Source organism: Carica papaya, chromosome 1 (assembly GCF_054855325.1).
Source record: "Carica papaya isolate Zhongbai chromosome 1, ASM5485532v1, whole genome shotgun sequence".
Classification (NCBI taxonomy): domain Eukaryota; kingdom Viridiplantae; phylum Streptophyta; class Magnoliopsida; order Brassicales; family Caricaceae; genus Carica; species Carica papaya.
In genome coordinates, this window is record NC_142309.1 from 28315536 (window position 1) to 28328616 (window position 13081).

General features: G+C 35.6%; 2 protein-coding genes across 4 annotated transcripts in view; one reads left to right on the plus strand and one right to left on the minus strand.

Annotated features, from left to right (window-relative positions):
• Positions 1-740: 740 nt before the first annotated feature.
• Positions 741-3993, minus strand: LOC110813485 (keratinocyte-associated-like protein). Of its 2 annotated transcripts, none has more exons than XM_022040650.1 (5): positions 3709-3993; positions 3091-3249; positions 2778-2829; positions 2013-2079; positions 741-1078 (listed from the first exon to the last, which is right to left on the minus strand). In XM_022040650.1, exons 2-5 carry the CDS (start codon positions 3244-3246, stop codon positions 988-990), a joined length of 366 nt encoding a protein of 121 aa, XP_021896342.1. In that variant the 5' UTR covers positions 3247-3249; positions 3709-3993; the 3' UTR covers positions 741-987. The 2 variants fall into 2 exon arrangements, with proteins under 2 accessions (XP_021896342.1, XP_021896343.1); XM_022040651.2 differs by having other exon boundaries at positions 3704-3860.
• Positions 3994-5603: 1610 nt separating this feature from the next.
• Positions 5604-13081, plus strand: part of SECA2 (Preprotein translocase SecA family protein) — a 38256-nt gene continuing 30778 nt past the window's right edge. Inside the window, exons 1-6 of one of the 2 annotated variants that reach the window (XM_088208366.1) lie at positions 5604-7387; positions 7919-7974; positions 8550-8822; positions 8917-9153; positions 11830-11949; positions 12842-12970. In XM_088208366.1, coding sequence (XP_088064492.1) covers positions 5758-7387; positions 7919-7974; positions 8550-8822; positions 8917-9153; positions 11830-11949; positions 12842-12970 — 2445 coding nt within the window. In that variant the 5' untranslated portion in view covers positions 5604-5757. The remainder of the gene's footprint in view (positions 7388-7918; positions 7975-8549; positions 8823-8916; positions 9154-11829; positions 11950-12841; positions 12971-13081) is intronic. The other variant, XM_088208370.1, reaches the window with a different exon arrangement.

The following is a 13081-nucleotide window of genomic DNA, read 5'->3' on the forward strand; positions in this document are numbered from 1 at the left end:
GATTAACTGTTATTCTCAAGGTAAATGTTCTTAAAATAAAAATTTTCATTGTTTTTGCTTGTAAATTTTCCTTCACTGCCAAGAGTTAATCATTATTTATTCTTTGCATTGTGGATGGGATACTTGCATTTTCCTTTTGAGTTTTGAGCAATAATATCGTGTTGTGTTTATGGGCAGTGGTTGCTTTTGTTGCAAATTGTTTTAGTCGACTAGGGCCATAGAAAGTACTTGATGTCTGTAATATATTTGAGTTTCTAAATAGACCAAATATATGATGGGGAGTCAGCAATGCATGTGCATATTTAGATACTGACCATTTTCTTATGTTTCCAGGCAAATTGAGTTTAACGTTGGGGAAAAGACCCTAGAAACTTTACTCTGATTTTCCGAGCAGCATCATGCAGTCCAATAACTGGAGAAGAGGACTGAACACTCAGGCTACCAGAGCAAACTGAAAGAAAGATTATGTTTATAACAAATTCAGAATTTTTATGAAAGTTACTTATAATTTATAGCTTAAGGACAATAAACTTACGCATGTAATTGTGAAATAATGCACTTCAAAGTTTTCAGTTACAAAAACTCTTGGATTATTTTAAATATAATCGAAGTTACCCTAAAGAAAACTCTTCTTCATAACTTAATTGTTCACCAGATCACTTTTGAATTTTCCCGAAGCAAAAATATAAGTACCACAAGCAAAGTATACCATTGTAGATATATATCACTAATCAAACAGATATCCCAAAATAAGAAAATTATATAGAAGAGATTCCAAAATTTTAGACATGAAATATAATATGTTAAAAAACTTGATCTCTCTCAAACGAGGGAGTAAGACTCTGCATCAAGATCCTGTAGATACTAAGGCCAAAAAAAAAAAGCTGGAGGTATGCAATAAGCTTCTAAAGTCTGCATTATTGAAAATATTCTTATATCAGATAATGAAGAATTGAAGTTTCATCTAAGCATGTAATGACATCTGCCTCAGTGTCTCTTAGCTTTGGATTCGCTTTTTGAAACCATGTAGTCTGAAACCTTGTTGATCTCATACAGCAGCGCAGCAGAGAACAAGAAACTGCATCCAGATAACAACGAAAAATAATGAAAACATCTCTCTCTGTTCAAAAATATATATCGATTCATTTTTGTTCAGAACAAATGCTATTAATATGACGGACTTGCATTAAGCAACTCGCAAACCACTATCCAGGTTGCCTCAAGAATGAGGTAATCAGTACAAATTCAGAAGTGTGGCACCGATGGTTAAGTTTATTGGAAATTGATTAAAACATTTAAATATTATTGGTAATCTGACAAGGTTCACGTGTATGGCTGTATTATGCCACATGAACCAAAGTCCTACCACCCACAATCTAGATATCTACTACTATGTTAAGAAGATTCTAAACCAAATTTTTTCCACAGTTAAACCACTGATAATTAGTTTAGAGCTTTTCTAGAGGTACTTTAAAGTTTATGATTTATAAATAAATACATCAGATCAACGTTCTTTGTTCAATCAACAATTCATTTATAATCCACTTTTTACACAACCACTTCCACAAAATGTCCACATTTTAGAGTACAAATATGCTTGGAGTCCAAGCATTAATGGAGTAAAAATCATCAACACCTTCAACAGTTTCACACTAATATTTATTCATTTAAGTGACACCGGGTAAGAGATCCAATGATTAACCCAAGTTGAATAGAGACTGACCTTATTTTCACTGTTGAAGAACAGCACATCTATTTTAGCCACTTTTTCTTCAATGAAAAGAACAGAGCTCATTGACTCAATTCATTGTAAAAGACTATATATCAAGTCTACATGAGAAAAATTCAACATGATAACTAATTTCTAATATTAGTTTTCCTGCCTATCCAAAATGGCTCTTTCTTTTTTCCTTGTATAAACATTTTTGCAAAAGGCAAATAAAATATCTAAACTAAAAACTTATGCAGCTAGTCCACAAGAAGACAAAGGAAAATCATATCCATAACATTACCATGTTGTTATACAAACTCGATGGACAGTGCTTGCAGCAATAAGTGCAACAGCTTCCGCTAATATAACTGCCATAGAAAAAAAAAAGTCAGAAGCATGTGTACAATGTGTTAGAATAAAACTGCACCAAGTAGAATGACACCAAAAATATTCACTTGTTCTGCTACGATTTTTACGTAACTAATAAAAAATCAATAGCCTCAACCTAAGAGAATGTGTTGAACTATTAATAAAATGATACAGCTCTAAGTAAAATGTAACCAAAGTTATAACTGCCAGCAGTTATTTCCAAATTCATATCAAAATCCATCATATCAACCTCCAACGTATAAGTCAAGCACGTAAAATTTCATATACTTGAACAGAAATCTTGAATTTATGTCCTGTTGGTGAATGATAAAAGTCATAGGAATCGGTTCCATGTGATAAAAAAAGCAAGCCCGTTTCATTCATGGAGTTCTAATAAAAAAACTTGAATCAATTGACCTAAGTAGACATGCAGACATATTACATTATCAAGCAGCCTAGATGGATGGTGCTCACTCAAGTGTAGATTAGCTTATACACAAAATAAAGATGCAAACACACCAGTGCATATCACATACAAGCAAATGTTTTTTTTATTCCATTTCTGACAAATTTTCCATTTCATAAAAGATTGATAGAACTAAAATACTCACTTCTATTCATCTTAACCACTATCGGTACTTCAATCATATAAAAGGAAGAAGCAGGAAAATAAAACATCTATTCTAAATTAACTCACCAGCTCCCCAGCCAGTCCTCATGCCACAGGTTTCCTGGAAATTTCCAATAAACTGCACAAACAAAAACCAAGAGGACTGATATCACTAAATCGAGACCAACCAGTTACGTAATAATAATCAGGATAATTCAGGGTCTTTAAGCTACTACTGATTTGGTATTCTTACTTGATATTTTCCCATTTATGTTACGTATTTTATTGTATAGATTTAAAGCACAAAAAAAATAATTATACCGTGTGAAGTAATAAATTACCAAATTTGTTTGGATATAAGAATGAAAGGAATAATTAGATAATCGATCAGAAAACTCACTGTCAGCGACACAAGAAAAAGGAGAGAGCTAATGAACCCTCCAAGGATGGTAAATAATTCCGAGGATGCTAACTTCCCTCTATACATTTCTTGAAGAGACAGAATGACCGTGAACATGAGAAAGGAGTAAAGCATGGAACTCCCAGAACTTGCCATTGCCTTGATTTTTGCACAAACCAAATGAAAAGAAAAAAAAAAAGTATTAGGCATACATTCATAATGCTATACAGGCTTGATCCCACCAAAACGTGTTTGAATTGAACTACATTCATAATGCTATACAATGAACCTGTTTACAGAGAATCGCATTGACTAACAGTGAAACCTACTTCCGAATGGCAAAAAATATATCAAGACAGTGAAAGCGAAATTTTAAACACGATAATTTGCATCAAGTTCTTGCCAAGAACAAATCATTTGAGATCTAGGCATAACTAAAGCGATAAGCTTAACAATTGAATAGATGTAATCATGAGATTGAATGGAAACTGAAAGGAACAGTTTCCACCTCAACATATACATGTTCTCGCGAATCAAACGGAAAATTTCTGCACGAAGCCTAATGGATCAATCAGAATAAAGACAGCAGAACTCGAAAGGACGGAATTCAGACCTTACCTTATAAACCCTAACACAATCTCTCTCCGTTTGTAGCTCTAGACTGAAGCAAAACGAAGGAAGGGAGATACCAAGACCCGGCCACAGACACCGGTTTTGATCTGTTGTTCCCTTTAATTTTGAAGTCAATTAGAAGTAATTTGGTAATGGAAGATAAATCGGTTATAGAACAATTTTTATAATTAAATTTTTAATATTTAAATTAAACTAATTTATATATTGAAAAATATAAATATTTTGGTATATCGTTAAAAATATAACACAAGATTGTTATGAAATCAATATATTTTATTTAAGATTTTATCTTATTTTAAAATATTAAACATTATTTATTATCTTTTTTATTTTTTATTTTTACTAAAATACAAAAATAGTTATTTTACTATTTATTTTTATTCAATTTGGCATCCACCTTACTTCGCGTTAATTAAATTTTTATATTTTTAAACACTATTTAAATTAATATTTTATAATTATTAATATTTAATATTATTAACTTAATATACCACGAGTAAAATTCTAATAGACATAATTTCACATTAAATATTAGTGGTATTTAACGTGATATAAATTTTTTTTTTTACATAAATCGATTCAAATCAGTTCACATTAAAAAATAATATTCGATTAAATACTAATTGTCCACTCCTAAACCCTAATCCTCTAAAATTTTATAAGTTCAGTTGCACTATATTTTTTTTATATCTTTTATATTAACTGGTCGAAGATTCTGATTTTCTTATCCCATAAAATGAAACAAATTTGTGAAAGTTAAATGCTTATTAGTTGGATTCTTTATCATCTTCCTTTATGCACTCATCACCGTGATGTTCCGCATGTTTTGAATTAGTTTAACTCTCAATGTAGATAAATTATGCTCATGGCGACTATTAGATTCTGAAGACATCACCACGTTATAATTAGATGTTGATGAGATAGACTAGGTGAGTGGTGCAAAGTTTGTTCGAGCATTTTCCCATGCTATGCTCAAACAACTTTGTCATAAGCTTTAACTACTTATTGGGGGTGTCGTATGTACTTATCAAAGCCACATGTGTTGATTGGAGTCTTTGATCTTTGCCACTCATGTCCTTAATAGTCGTTGTCTGACACTCATGAACCTCTTAGTTGTTACAGTAACCTTTATGGTTTTTTTGTATGTTTATTAGATGATATTGCAGTTAAGAGATATTAGAGATTAATAATATGAACAGTTAGTGTTTAAATAATTTTTTTATTTTTATTTTTTATATTGATCGATTTGAATTAATTAAAATATAAAATTATCTTGATACATCATATGTCACGTAATATTTGATATAAGTTAAAACATATTTAAATATATCACGTATCAAGAAATTAACATGTAATATCTGAAATTAATAGTGTTAAATGTAAATAATAGAGAGTGACTAATTGAAATATTATTTAAAATTATAAAAACTAAATTATCACAAATTTTTGACAAATACCAAGTCAAATAAAAATAAAGAGTATAACAACTAAATTTGTATTTCAATATTTACTTTTATTAATATTTAACTCGTTTAATGGTTAGTTTTTTTTCTTTTTTGTAAAAGTGCGAGTTCGAGGCAAATAATTTTTATGTATTTTGCTTATAAAGTTATGTTATTATCATAAATTTTTATCCAAAAAATTAAAAATTAATTGGAAATGTCCTTTATTTAATTTTTATTCAATTTTTTTTTAATGAATTAATAAGCATAGTTCTAAATTTTCAGAATATAATTGTGGTGTTAAAGGATTTAAATTCGAATTTTAACCAAAGAAAAAAGCAATTAAAGGATTCGTTCATAAGAAAAATAAAAGATTATAAATTTAATTTTAATAATTAAAGAGTTACAGAATAAATTGAAAAAAGAGTTGAAAACTCAGGATTAACTTTACACGGAAACCAAACACCCCGGAAAGCCAGAAACAGATTATTCAACGTTCGCGTATTGTATAAAAAGCGTTGGGAAAGACGACCAGAACTCGTCTGATGGCGGTCGTCGTTGGCGGGAACCCAAGGTAGGTGAGGAACTGGTGATGGACATAGAGTTACCGGAGTGCCCGGTGTGCCTCCTGTCCTACGACGGAGAGTACACAATACCTCGCGTACTCGCTTGCGGCCACACTGCCTGCGAGACTTGCCTCGTCAACCTCCCGCAAAAGTATCCCAACGCGATTCGCTGTCCTGCGTGTAACGTAATTGTCAAGTTCCCTCCTCAGGGCCCTCCTTCTCTTCCCAAGAACATCGACTTGCTCAGGCTCATCCCATCATCTTCCAAGGCAAATCCCCAAATACCCGACAAACCATTCACGAATTACCAACAAGTCAATTTTGTTCCTCGCTTATGGTCCGATGAGCTCTATTCGGCTTGGAAGGACTGGGTGCTTCCCGAAGATGCTGTTTCTTTAGTATCTAAATCTAAAGAAGGAGACGAGTTGTGTGGGGGCTTGTTGAGAGAGACGACGAAGGTAAGCCTTGTACGGGTTGGGTCTTTGTCATGTGACGATGATTCTGTGTTTAAGTTTAGTTATGTTGAGAGGATCATGAATTGTTTGAGTAGAATGAAAAAGGAGGAGACTGATGAGTTGAGTTTTATTTGTAGAGTGTGTTCGAAGCAGAACAGGGTGTGTAAGACATTGGGGTTGTGGGGTAATTTGGAAGATGGTTATTTGCATTTAGTATGTGAGGGACTAAATGGATGTTTATTGAATGAGTTGCGTGACTTGGGTGAAGATGGGATTTTCACTTTTTCTATTATTGCTATGGAAATATGTGAGGCCATGATTAGTCTGCATAAAGAAGGCCTGATTGTCGGCTGTTTGAGCATTTCTTGCTTTAAATTTGATGATCTTGGGCATTTATATATTGATTTGAATGAGATATTAGAGATGGAAAGGAGGATCTGTAGACTTGTTGGGGAAGCTGGTTCTGGTGAAGGAACTGGTCATGGAGAAATGGATCTGATCTTAACTGATTTACTAACAAACGAGATATTTGTGAGTCCCGAGGTACTGCTTGAATTATTGCAAAGACAAGGCATTAAAGTAGAAGGTGGTGGTTTAAAATATTCAGTTGGATATAGCTCTGATGTTTGGTCGTTAAGTTGTGTTTTGCTTAGGATTCTTGTTGGGAAAGAATTCACCAATGAGCTAGTTGAGTATCTACCTTGTAAGAATGTAGAAATAAGCAACGAGAGCTTTTTGAATGTTGTGTGGTCTAATACTGGGTGGATGGGGAAAATCTGTTCTTCTTTGGACTATAAATTTGGTAGAAAACTTGAGTCAGTGCAGCAGAGTCTTTTCAAATGCTTAAATCTTGTTCCAGGGAGTCGTCCACCATTGCCTGACATATGGAAATGCATTAGGGAACTGATTATTAAGCCCCAATTTGATGGCATGGTTAGTTTGAATTCGACAATTTGGAAGGAGAGTACAAGCCATTGTTTGTTTCTAGGAGAACTGAGCCTATACTGGCAGTGCAAAGAAAGAGCTGAAAGACCAGGAGGGCATGAGTGGGAGGGGACTGAGGATGATGGTGAAACAGACTTCAACCAAACTGGGAAGGACAGGATGGATAAACATTTAGTTAATGGCCTCTCAGATGGAACTGTCAAGTATAAAGATTTGCGGGGACATCTTGATTGCATTACTGGATTAGCTGTTGGAGGTATGGATTCTTCAACATGTTTCAATTTCATATATGATATTATGTTCGAATAATGGTTCTCATTTTTTTTATGTGATGGTTTCTTAGCCAAATGCTCTAGTCAGCATTTCTTTAACTAGTTCAGAATCAAGCATGCATGGGTGCAAATGCAAGCTTAAAAATTTTTAAATTTCAATCTCACCGGCAGCTTTGTGAAAGGACTCCTTTCTCAGTTGTCACCCATGTACTTTATCATACTGACAGGAAAAGCTAATCTCATCAATAGTTCCGTTTTATTTATTGATAACAATAGGTTTCTTGTGCTTTTACTGTTTTGAAGCTAAAGTTCCCTCAACATATGGTTGGTTTGTCGAATAGATCCAGCACCTTCAATATTTTAGTTTATACAATTTGATAGAGCACGATTCTATTAGAAAATGCTTAGATAATCTGCAAAGAAGTCTGCCTCCATGAGACAGAAGGAAAGGAAATCATGATGCTTAGTGATTTTAGCAATAGTCTAACTATCTATTTTTCCTTTTTCTTTTGCAGGGAATTTCCTTTTTAGCTCCTCATTTGATAAATCCATCAACCTTTGGTCTCTTCAGGTAAAACCCTTCGCATTGAAGTTTTCCGTTAGTTCTATTAACACAGAAACCTACCAATCTTTTTTAGGACTATTTGTTGTCCATTGTGTATTTTCAGTTCCTGGTGCGTTTCTATGATTTTGTCTGCAGAATGACTTGGAGTTTCTTTCCTTTTAACTAAATTGTGCTGGAAATAATTTGATCTTTAACTAGGAACAGACGTTGTAAGAATATGTTCCTTTGATGGTTCAAACCATATGCCATATCTCTCACTGGAGTGCAATGAATTATTATCTGGAAAGTTGATTTCTCCAAGAATCTGAATCTGTTTTTAATTTATGGTTGTCACCTTGTCTATCGTATAGAATCAGCTGACCAGAGATTTAGTTACAATTTTGCCTCTCTAACTGCAACCGGTGATCTCTTAAAGAGGGTTTGAAATGTAAGCATCACCAGCTTTAAATGGAGAAAAAATAATATTATCGAAGATAAATGTGATATAAGCTATTTTTCTTTGGCCGTCTTCTTCACCTTCTACGTTGGTTTCTAGGTGTTACTGTTTGCATTGAGTTTCTTGAGGTGGCTCTTTCATGCAGGATTTCTCACACTTGCATACATTTAGAGGTCATGAGCATAAAGTCATGGCTGTAGCTTACGTGGATGGAGAAGAACCGTTGTGTGTAAGTGGTGATAGTGAAGGTGGAATATATTTGTGGAATGCAAGTATCCCTTTCGGGCAAGAACCATTAAGGAAATGGTATGAACCCAAGGATTGGCGCTATAGTGGTATTCATTCTTTGACCACTTCAGGAAACAGATATATCTATACTGGCAGTGGAGATAAGACCATCAAAGCATGGTCCTTGCAGGTAATGGCCTGTGTTAACAAAGCCTTGCTTCTGTTATATCTCTTTCTTTTCGGATGTCATATGAAAATAGGTGGTTTGGTTTTGTTCTTTCCAGGATGGCACCTTGCAGTGCACTATGAGTGGTCACAAATCAGTAGTTTCCACACTGTTGGTTAAGGATGGGGTTCTTTACAGTGGGAGTTGGGATGGAACCATCCGATTGTGGAGTCTTGGTGATCATAGTCTTTTGACAGTATTAGGAGAAGATGCACAGGGTACTGTGACCTCTGTCTTGTCTGTCAGTGCTGATCATCATTACCTTGTTGCAGCTCATGAAAATGGATCGTTAAAGGTATTACCTTTTATGAACTTGGTTAGACTTGTTTATGTTCTTTAATCATCTGGCTACCATTTGGCGATGCAAAAGCCTTTCTTCTAGCAGATTATCTTTCATAATTAATTTTGGTTATTTGGTAGAGATCATGTAACGGCCCCGGAAATATTAAAATGAAATGAGTATTTAAATATATCAAATGCGGAAACGAGATCAAAATTTCAGTTAACATCCCTTACACGAAAAACCAAAAACGAACGGCCCAGATTAAAACGAAATGGACGGCTGAGATCAAAAGGCAAGGGGTTATAAATAGAACCCCCACACCAGACCACAAACCCTAGCCGCCCGCCGCTCGCCGGAGAAGACGAACCAGAGGCCGACCGCCGCCACCCGCCGCCGCACCGGGGAAATTTCCGACCGCCGATCGAGGTAAATTTTATACCCCCGACTCGTTTTTCCACGCTGATTCCTCCTATGGCCAAATCGAGGCCGAAATCCCGGCCAAACGGCCGGAATACGCGGCCGAAGCCCAGCGGCGCCGCCGCGTCCCCTCTCGGTTTTTGCCTCCGACGAGGCCCTTCCTGGCCTCCGTTCGATGCAATTTTTATATCACCGTGATCACCATTCTTTTCTCTACAGGTTGACCGGAGCCGAATCACCAAAACACGAACCTCGCCGGAGAGCCGTCGCACCCGAGAGCGCCGCCGCCGGTAAGCTCCGTTTTTCCGTGATTTTTTGGCCCCCCGAGGGCCCTGGGGTTGTTTTCTCACAAGGACCGATGCGAGTGTGGTCGAATTCGGCCGAAAACGGCCGAAAACAGCCAACCCCAGGCGCTGGCGCCATCGCCGGAGCACGGCGGAGCCGCCATGCCGGAGTTGCGATTTGGGCCGAAAGAGGCCCTGGGCCTAATTTGGGTTTTTTTTGGAACACGTGCAGGTACTGTTAGTGTGTTTCAGTTCCCCGGAAAAAATTTAGGGAAAGTTAGGGACGGCCTGCAGGTGCACTGTGAATCGTATTCGGATCCCGAAAACAAGTAAGGACCCCTCACCCTATTTTCTATCACGGTATTAAAGTTCAAAATGATAAAACGGTATTTCTTGAATTAACGAATGTGTGAAATTGCTTAAGGTGGCTAATGGAGTCCGAGTCTAGTGTGATTGGTGATTTACTGTTATTTGGCATGTTTACAGCTTTAAATGCAAAATGAGGTTTGATGTGTTCATTTTACAGATTTGTGTGCATATACTACGTTTTTATTAATCATGGGTTGAATGACTGAAAAACTGATACTGTATGTTGTCTGTTTGGCATGAATTACTGTTTTGCTTGTTTGTATGTGAATTGATGATGCTGACTGAGGAAAAGGAAAATGAAAGATTGTGTAGACTGATAATTGTATTATGGGGGTCAGCCTGACTAGATATCCTGGGAGATGGTGGACGGACCGGGTCCGTAGGGAACCCTACCGGGATTGTGGTTTCACATGCCGGACGGGGTATGGAGATCTTATGGTTTTGGCGTCCATACCGGACGGGGTATGGGGACGGCCCGTTTCACTCTCATACCGGACGGGGTATTGAGGTTTATGGTTTTGGCGCCCATACCGGACGGGGTATGGGGACGGCCCGTTTCACCCTCATACCGGACGGGGTATTGAGGTTCATGGTTTTGGCGCCCATACCGGACGGAGTATGGGGACGGCCCTGGAAACTGATTATGAATGTTAAAGGTTAACGGGTAGCGGAACCCCTATGGACCCCCACGGATACTAGTAGGCTGGTAAATGAGAAAAGGATATGTTGTACAATGATTGAATTACAAGAGGCGTGATAAGTGTTATGTTTTACAGCTTATATTATTCAATTATTATGATAATGTTATTGTTTTTCTTATATTGTTTTCATAAATTCCACCGAGGTAAGTGGATGGTAAAGGTTTTCATGTTAATAAACGAGTTTGTTGTAAATTATGCTCCATTGGTCTTTTTGTGTTTTTCTACCCACCTTTACCTCCGTGACGGTGAGATATCGTGATGTTCTTACTGGGCTAGTGTAGCTCACTCCTTATTTAACCATTTCAGATCAGGAAGACATGGTTCCCGAGCCCGTTCCGCAGGAGGACGACGAAGGGGATGCCTAAAGACTCTGTAGTCATACTCATAGTTTTATTTTCGAGTTTCTCTCTTAGTTAGTTTAATCTTTTATATTTTAAGTACGTTTTTGGTTTTTCGTGTAAGGGATGTTAACTGAAATTTTGATCTCGCTTTCGCATTTGATATATTTAAATACTCATTTCATTTTAATATTTCCGGGGCCGTTACAGATCATCACTATGTTATTGACAGAAAATAATACATATATATCTTTGTATATGTATATTATGGTTACTCATGTTTTATTGTGAACTCAGTTTTCTGAATTCTGAGTATTTGTTCTTAACTCTTGAGCTTGTCATGATAAAGAAGAATGGTTACAAGTTGATGGGAAAAAATGGATTTGATGAAAGTGCTGATATCAATACTTCAACTTGGAAACTTTAATGTGGCACATGATGAAACATGGGTAGATCCTGAATTGAAATGAGAGGCTTTCATCTTAATATGGTGCCCTGAATAAAAAGATATATAGGATAAAATAGTATCAATGGGTAAGCCGATGCCAATTGTTCATTGCCTTTACTTTCTGATATCAGGTCTGGATGAATGATGTGCTTATGAAATGCATACAAACTCACAGTGGTGCCGTTTTTGCTACTGATATGGATGGAAAATGGCTGTTCACTGGAGGGTGGGACAAGACTATCAATGTGCAGGTACGTAGAGAATTATAAATTATCTATGTGTAGATGTCAATCTATTCAACTTAAAACCACACATTTGTTTAGAATGTACAAGCTGATATGTCTTTTAGGTAGTGTTTGGCATGCAAATTATAGAGAGCAGAACAATAAAGAAAAGATACACAGAACTACATAAAAATAGTGAGGTGTGAGTATATGATCCTGGACAGAATAAATATGTTATGTTTTGACAAAATATTATATATAATTACCTACTACACAGAGAATGTCTGAGGTTAGTTTATGTGTTTTTAAGAGTTCTAAATTCAATTTTACATAGCTTTAAACTATAAACTAATCTAAATTTAATTAATTAATAAACTTATTTAGCAAAAATATAAATTAATAAACTGAATAAAATTATAGTTTTTGCAAAATTAATAATTGATGAAATAGTAACTGACAACTTAAAAATAAATTTAAGCTTAATTTGATTAATATTTTTTTATGAATTAATAAGTAAATAAATTGAAATATAATTTCAAAAGATAAGTAAAAAAATAATAAGAGAGCATGAAGTGAGATATGGAAGTGATGGAGGAGGAATAGGGCAATTTTGGAAGTAATTTGTGTTTTGAGATGGTACAAAAATAGTACCACCATTTTTTAGGGACAAATTTGTTCCTTGAAAATCTATTTTTTGTAACATTCAGTTCTTTCTATGTTGTTACTGAACATGGAATTAATACTACTTTGTAGAGTTAAGTCCTGTAATTTGAGAAAACCGAGCTTGAGAGTTTTTTTCAATTACAGTTCTAGCTTCACTTTTGAGATTCGGTAGTATTTTGTTTTGACTTACTTTTCATTGAAAGTTTACATGTATTCCCCTTCTTCATTAGCTAATCGACATGGGATTGATTAATAGGAATTAAAAGGAGATGAATTCCAACTAGAGGCAACACCTATTGGATCCATCTCCTGTGGTTCTGTCATCACAACTTTGTTGTACGTTCAAGGAAAGCTTTTTGTTGGATGTGCTGATAGGACTGTCAAGGTACTTATATATTCTTCTGTTAATTTTTACCAAAATATGGCTTTTGAGCTTGTTAGAGGCCCAGACGCCGAAGATTCAACATTTACGTGAAGCTGAACACAAAATTTTATT

Bases quoted from the DNA above. Each gene is read 5' to 3' on its own strand.
- LOC110813485 (XM_022040650.1), bottom strand. From the start codon at position 3,246: ATGGCAAGTTCTGGGAGTTCCATGCTTTACTCCTTTCTCATGTTCACG. The intron at 2,830-3,090 runs GTGAGTTTTCTG...TTGTTTGTGCAG, and splicing joins TTTTTCTTGTGTCGCTGACA to TTTATTGGAAATTTCCAGGA. The intron at 2,080-2,777 runs GTGAGTTAATTT...TTTCTATGGCAG, and splicing joins GAGGACTGGCTGGGGAGCTG to TTATATTAGCGGAAGCTGTT.